The sequence below is a fragment of the Marmota flaviventris genome, chromosome 5 (genome assembly GCF_047511675.1).
Source record: "Marmota flaviventris isolate mMarFla1 chromosome 5, mMarFla1.hap1, whole genome shotgun sequence".
NCBI classification, from domain to species: Eukaryota; Metazoa; Chordata; class Mammalia; order Rodentia; family Sciuridae; genus Marmota; species Marmota flaviventris.
In genome coordinates, this window is record NC_092502.1 from 49535321 (window position 1) to 49543428 (window position 8108).

Here is an 8108-nt window from a genome sequence, read left to right on the forward strand (position 1 = left end):
GCAAGAGCCCAAGCAGCTCCTGGAGAATATCTAATCTGTCAACAAGAAATAGCATGTCATTTTTAAATAACTCTACTTAATTTATAATAAATGTTCTGCTGATGTCCTGTCTGGATTCCATCCAGATTTATTTGGAAATCTTGCAATACCATGATTTCAAAGCTAGGATAAGGGAATGGTCACTACTTATAGGAGCTCACGGCTCTTGTGTTGATGTCTGCTCAGTTGCCATGGCTCCTATAGGTTTGGTGACTCCTGTGCAGGAGTGGGACAGTTTGCCATTCGGTCTGTGTGAACAATGCCGCAATCTCCTCTTGGAATTTTTGTCATCTCTCTCTCTCTCTCTGTAGCCACATTTCAGGGCCCCTCTCCCCATCTCCTCCACAGGCTATAGATCTCTTCATTTCTGACTTAATCAGCATCTTGACAATTCTAGTAGAGTAAGAAAGAAGTGAATGCATAATCCCCCCAAATCCTACTTCTGTTACGTTTTGCCTTTTTTCTATGAAGTTAAGATTTTAGAAATAAAAGTCAAATTTTATCAGCAAATTATTGTTGCTTTCAGCCCTGCTGTACTCCAGCTCTGAGCGATGAACCCAGAGCCTGCTACCTGCTACCTGCTTGAGGGCAGAAAGGAAAGGGTGAAATAAAAGGAGATAAAGAAAAAAAAAATATGAAACAGAAACATGTTAACATCTAAAAATACTCTGCCACATTTGAAAGATGAGAGAGTTGAATTCATTAGAGAGGTTCCATTGGGAAAAGGAATTGTTCTTTTAATCGGGGTGTCTGCAGTTGAAGAGGCTGTGTTGGGCTGAGGGCCACAGAATGCTCTGATGTCATCACTGAGGTAAGAGAATCCTCCTGTGGGCCTGGTGACCTTTGAACCTTAACAGCCCTGCAGTATAGTGAGCACTGGGCAGGGCTGCTGGTTCGATCAGTGGTTTGAGTTCTCCAGTCATAGAGAAGACTTGACGATTTTTATTTGTATTGAATAATTTCAACGGATTTCCTGAGAGTCAAGAAGGTCCAACCTGTAGGGATAAGGGGGAACTGGACACTAAGCATCCTCTAAGGGATTCTCCTAGCTGATATTATGAAACGGAGACAAAAGAGGAAACATTTGGAAAAGGAAGAGTCCCAGGAAACTGATGAGAAGGGAAGAGGTACGTGCTGGGAAGCTTCTCTGGGGTACAGGGGAGGCCTGCCAGCCTTAGGCTTCCCTAGGAATGAGGGATTGAGGTGAGCAGGTGCCTATGAAGTAAAGGGAGACGTGTTATCAGCTGATGCTGCTGGATCCATCTCAAGGGTCCCAAGGGTGTGAAAAGGCACAGAAAGTCCAGATGCCCCAGGCAGATAGAAAGTCAGCCCTTCTGGTCTGTGAACTTCTCTCCTGGGGGCTGGCACCTGGAGCTATGGACTCCAGGCACATTGTGTGTGTGTGTGGTGGGGGGGCTTCCAGCTACACAACTCAGATGCAGTTTTTCTGAGTTCTTTCATATTCTCTTTATTTATTTTTCCTTTTGGGTCACTTGGGAGTTGTGAAGTGTGAGGGACAGCGAGAGAAATCTGTGAGTTACACTGTCCCTTTTAGGAAAGAAAAAAGATTAGTGGCTGAATTAAAGGTCTTGTTGAAAATTATCTTGGGAAATGACATGTTTGTTAGAAAAGTAGATTAAGACTTTGTCTAAGAATGGTGACATACAGAAAGCATGGAGATTTTATTCTTTTAGCAGGAAGAATATACCATTGGAGTTTGTGGATGCACAGGTTGGATGCTTCCCAGAGGAAGGGAAGGGGCGGGAAAATGCCTTAAGGAGACTCAGACCTTAATGGATGGGGCAAGACACCTCAGGATCCTGGGGGAAACAAAGAACATGAAGAGCTGCCAACTTACTTTCTAGGTTGTGTGATGTGCTAAATGTAAACAAGTACGTGGCCTTGATGTGGGGCGGGGTGGTAGTCATGTGTAGCAGGTGGGACAAAGTGGATCCTATCCCAGAAATCCATCTGGAGGGATTTGCCCAAGTCAGAGCCCAGCAGCTTTCATGAGGTCCAGGCTCCTGTAGTGTAGGAATATGCCTCCCCTTGGAATGGGGACCTGGAGTGGAGGCATATTTCCAGGGGCCTGTGACAGGAAGGGGAAGGCCAAGGTTTCTTCTACCCCATCTACCTTTACATTGTAGAATATTTTCTCTTCTTACAAGTGTATTAGGAGAAGGAATAGTGGGGATAATGGGGACAGAGTGGTCACTGATTGGGAAGTTTGCAGGGTTTATGGTAATAAGTGAACATTAACATGCCTAGACCTGGGTGATGCTCAAAACATGTGACAGTACATACAGAGTTCTCATTTAGGGTCTCCCATGAGATAGTCTCATGCCCATATGCACCCTGATACAGGAAAAATGTTACACATTTCCACACACATCTGCTTGATTAAACCACACACAGCACATATATAAGCATACTACTCCTTTATTACATGTTCACACAACCCAGGGGTATAACACTGCTCTCTTTCTACGCTAAACTCTGGAGAGAGAGAGAATGTGTGTGCGTGCATGTGCACGCACACACCTTCATATGTGTGTGTGTGCGTGCGCACCTTCGTATGCACAAGTACACGTATCTCTTCAATTCTCACACAAAGATAGCTACATTAAAACTACCTCTAAATATTTCTATAAGAACCAGTCTCAGATCATGCCACATCTGTAACACAACCTGTAGCCACACCAGGCCTACTTTGTTAAAACCAAAATTAAACAGATTCACTGACACACCTTTATTAGAGTTGCCAAAAAATAGAATGTCTAGTTAAACTTGAATTTCAGATAAAACTACAATGACATTTTAGTATGAGAAAGTCCCTAATATTCTATATGACCAATTTATACTAAAGAAAACTGGGATTCATCTTAAATTTAAATTTAACTGGGTATCAGGTATTTTTGTTTGACAGATCTGGTGGTCCTTACATTCTCACCATGATCTGTCCTATTATATACTTATATGTATTTCTGTTTAGTGCCTGCCTTTCCAATTGAAATAGAAGTGCCAATTAGAAGAGGGACTCTGTCTTGTTCAGTATTCCCAAGCCTAGAATAGTGGAATAATGCCTGATACATAGTAGCTATTTACTAAATATTGTTCACTGAATGAATGAATGAATGTACATCACAAACAAGCCTCACTATATTGTCAGGAAATGTTAGGTATCACATTATTACTGAATTGTGAACACAGCATATATACAAACTCCACACTTGCCCCACCTGAAGCATATCATTCTTATACTTTACACATGTTCACAGTAAATCACACAGGCATTCATTCCTAATAAGATATTAATAAAATAACTGTTGAGTAATTCAATACTGGAATATCCACAAGGAACCGTACTCTAAACTGTGTGTATTTACCACATCTGACACATGTCAAACACTTGTAAATATTTGTTGGATAGGTGACTGATGTACAAATGTGTCCAACCCCCCAAATCACTGTGACTTTCATACTTTTCTCAGGAATGTCAAAATCACAAGAGGATGCCCCTCATCTTGAATCCACTGGAGTGGCCAAGATGTGCCGCCTAGGAGGAGGGGAGGTCTCCTCTGCCTCGGAATACTTCTCCTGTGTTTCTTCTCCATACAAGCTCTTCCATGGTAGTAGAGGTACAGGGATGCTTGAGTGTGAGACTTGGGTGTATGAGACACTTTGGGTGCTGGGCTCCTTAGGTATTAGAGTTTGGATGAAGGAGTCCTTGATTGTGAGACTGTTTGGATATGGGGACTTGTAGGTGTGAGGCTCCTTGAATGTGGGGCTTCCTGGGTATCAGACTTTGAGTACAGTGCAGGAAGCATAGAATTTAAAGCATGAGGCTGAGAAGCAGCCCAGGGCAGTTGGAGGTGGTCCGGACTCTGTGAAGAGGCCCAGGTAGAATTCAGAACTGTTAGGAGAGCTCACTGTGGGAGATCTTGAACCCTGGCATGATCATGGTGGGAAGTCAGAGAACAATGGCCTGAAAGGTTTGGGTTTGGGGTGTCAGGCCAAGGGACCAGATTAGGGACCTTAAGAGAAACTATGTGGGATTTGTGGCTTCTAGAGGACAGCGTTCCCCAGAATAGCTCAGTAGGACCACACAGCTCAGGCCTGTATACCTCACACATATAACCATACTCTGCATGGATACATACATCCTTAGCACATTCACAAATCCAAAATGCATGACCTACAAGGCCATTATCACAGCCCACATTCCACAAACAACACAGCAGCAAAGTCACAAAATACCATCTTCCTAGTATGCAAACCCCACCTCTATTCCACACATGCCATAATCCTCACTATCTCACTCAACACTTGTGTGTAGACATTCCCCAATATCTTTATACACACAAATGACACCACCCACATCACCCCAGAATACGAACAATGGATAGCAAACCTATCACACACCTGGATCATACCATGGACCCTCTCTCCTCTACCATGCATATTCACAGTTTTGCATTCTCGGTTTCCAGCAGGCTCTGTGCATGTTCTTATGTTTCTAATTTCCTTTCCCAGGAACCCAGAAATTACAAGACAGTCCCAAGCCTAGATCACCCCTAACCCAGTTTCAAAAACGAGGGGAGACTCTTCCCCACTCCCAGAATAACTCCTTCTCAACCCATTCATCTTATAAAACCTGTGTGTCCTCTCTGTGTATGAACAAAGAGGAAAAGGGCATGAAAATATACTACATGCAGGTAAAAATGAAAAAAGGTGTAGCTGTCTCCTGGGAAACAGAGGAAACCTCAGAGTCCCTAGAAAAGCAGCCAAGGATGGAAGAAGTAAGCCTTCCTGAGAAAGTGCGAGTAGGTACTCCCCCCTCTGATGTATCCACCAGAAACCTCCTGTCTGACAGCGAGCCCAACGGGGAGGAGAAAGAACATGAGGAAAGGGCAGAGGCAGATAGCCCACCAGGGTCACCTGCAGTGGAGGAGAGACCCAGGGCCAAGACACCTGACTGGCTGGTGACCATGGAGAATGGTTTCAGATGCATGGCCTGCTGCCGGGTCTTTGCCACCATGGATATCCTCCAGGAGCATGTGAAGCATGGGATCAGGGAGGGCTTCAGCTGCCACGTCTTCCATCTCACCATGACTCAGCTGATAAGCAATGTAGAACCAGAGAGCGCCCAAGAAGAGGAGGATGAGGATGAGGAGGAAGAGGAGGAGGAGGAGGAACAAGAGAAGCCAGAAGACAAGGAGAATAAGGAGGACCAGCCCACAAGGGAAGACCCTGGCCTGAAGAGACCCTGGAGCCAATGTCCAGGTTGTGTGTTTCATTCTCCAAAGGATAGGAAGTGAGCAGGGGCTGGGTCTGCTAAGGGAGCTCTGCTTTCTCTGAGCCAGTCCTGTCTCTCCAGTTCAACCCCACGAGGGAGAGGTGGGGGTGGAGGTTCATCCAGCTTGGGGAATCATGGAAGGGGGCATAACTGGGCCCCCTGCTTCCTGCACAGACATCTCACGGGCCTATAAGTTGGGATTTGTCTTGAACTTTCCAGTTCCCGCAGGAAATTCAGAGGATTTCTAAGGGCGAGCCGAGCTCCTTCCCTCATTAACTAAGTGTCTTCCTCTATTTTGATTTCCACATAGCAACTGAGATTCATGAGCCAGAAGATCTTTGAAGATGGTTCAGCCTTGTCTTGGGAGAGATAAGGCCTGAGGCTTGCACAGTTTTCCAAGCCTACCTTAGGAAGACTCGCAGGGAGAGAAAGAAGGGGCTGCAGGGATGCGCTGGGTTCTGTCATGGCTCTGCAGATCCGTCAGCTTGTGGTACACTCAGTGCTTCTTGGGGGGGGGTTTGAGCTCCATTTGGTTAAATGAAAAGTTGGAGATTTCTGACTGGGAAGTTTCCCACTATATCCATGACTGTCCTCAACTTTAAGAAGAAATACTAGAGTCCCACTAGGCAGGTAGAGCTCAGCATGACCTCAAGGGCCGGGACTGGTTTGGAGAGAGGACCAGTGCTCAGCAGGATCAAAGGTATGGGGTCTGTGAGTCTTTGGTCTGAGCTTTGATTTCACTCTGGCCCATGAACATGGCCCTGTGACGGAAAGGGAACAACCTAGAAGTGATTTTTCCCCCAACCCGGAAAAGTTCTAGAACCTTCATTTTGCTGTAATTTAATCGGACTGAACTGAACTGGTGTGGATGGCCCCAGGCTTTGAGATTAAAATGAAGGGTTATTGATGGGCAGAGCTCATGTCACTTCTTGTCCCTTCCTGCTCTGCCTCATTTATTTTCTCACTCCCAGGGAGAAGAGATAATAGCAAATAGAAAGCCAATAGAATAAAAGAGGATGAAGGGACCACCGCTCAGTCCAACATATAAACATCATATACAATAAAGATTGTTTTCAAAACCTTGCCTGTCTGTATTATTTAATTAACAAATTTATCCACCTATCTATCCTTTTGTCTCTAGAGTGGTTTGTGAGTGACATTTCACATCAGTACTAGTGATATCTACCAGCATTTTCCATAGACAGCACTAATTACCTGGGATTTATTAGGCTTCTCTGACCATTTTTCCAAGACTGGCTGCTACATTTCATATGGGATCATGACGAACTCCACACTGAGCTCAAATAAAGTCACTAGGAAATACTGGGCACAATGGAAATGGTTGAGTGAGGCTGAAGGCATTGAGCAGAGGCCTGGAGAGGATTCTGTGTGTCCCTCAAGGTTATCTCAGAAGATGGGCTTTATTGGTTTTGGCTTTATTAGGATACACCAGGACAGAGGGAATTTCTGTCTTGGAGCTGTTCATGGAGCAGGTTCCTCCTGGGACGATGAGACTCCTTTATAGCACTTGCAAAGAGGCCAGATTTGGGGGAAGAAATTGCTACATTAGGAGTTTAAGCCAATCAGTTTTGATATTTCCAGTTCTGAGGTCAATATTTCAGATTTTAAATGCAGTCTTACCTGGATTCCCAAGGTTTGATCTCATCATCTCTGAACCTTATGCTCACATCACTGCTAACCACCCACTAGAAAAACAAGTGTCTGAGGCACTGAAGACTGATTTTGACGCATGAGGTTGTGTGTCGTCTTTCCAAAGTGAGGGTGGAGTAACATCTCCCTCATCTGAATGGGGGCAAAGCCACGCCTTAGAGAACTGACAGAGTTAGAAGGAAATAATTTGAAATTCAGGGATTTTGTCAGTTTAAATTGAATAATAGCCAACTCCAAAATCCCACAGGTTCTTTGAGAGCCTATAAGGGATCTTCTATGGGGCTTTATTTAATCAATAAAGTATGTTATTATTTCAATAAGAATAATCTTGTTTCCTAACCACTTCCATGCTCTCATCCTCTGCATCTGGGATATAATATCTGCATCCCCCAAGCCTACTTTGTCATTTCAAAGAATTCAGATTTTGAGAATTAACTCACCCTCGCTTACCCACACCACCCTGTGGGGAATTCTCTAACAGCTGCTGCACACTCTAATTTTCACTCTTTTCCCATTTCACCTGCTGTTGAACCCACCAAGATTGGAAATGCTATCTCATTCCTCTTTTCCTTGGTCTATACCAATTTCTCTCCTTTCCTCGGAATGTTTTGTACTCCATCTTCCAATGACTGCTTCAAACACCTAGGATTTACTTCCCATCAATTGTCAGGATATTGGTTATAAACATGAAACTTTGAATTGCTGCTGTTGCTGTGATGGACATTGGCCTGCAAGCACCGAGGTGGACAATACAAGAGCCTATGGGTAGGAGTCCAAGTATTTCAGGAAGCAGCTCTTGATGCGCTATCATATTCTAATAAGAACTGCATTGACAAGCTCATGTCCCCTACTGTGAGGTAGGGACCTGTGACTTGCATTCTCTTCTGACCAAGACAAGTGCTCACATTAATCACACCAGACCCTGTCTATGGCATCATGGGTAGAATAAATTCTGAATGAGTCTCTGAATCCCTGCTCAGAGTAAGTTTAAAGCCATACCTGAGCTCATATTTTAAGCTATTGGTAGGATTACAGGTAGAGTCAAGATAATTAAACTTCCCTCCCTGCAATCTACTTAATTAACTGTGGCAAATGAAAATAG

General features: G+C 44.3%; 1 protein-coding gene across 1 annotated transcript; it reads left to right on the plus strand.

The window, feature by feature from the left end:
* The first annotated feature begins 1096 nt into the window (after positions 1 to 1096).
* On the plus strand, positions 1097 to 5357 carry Fam170a (family with sequence similarity 170 member A). The gene is made up of 3 exons (XM_027941037.1): positions 1097 to 1166; positions 3531 to 3677; positions 4573 to 5357. The coding sequence occupies exons 1-3, from the start codon at positions 1097 to 1099 to the stop codon at positions 5355 to 5357; spliced, it is 1002 nt and encodes a 333-aa protein (XP_027796838.1).
* Positions 5358 to 8108: the final 2751 nt, after the last annotated feature.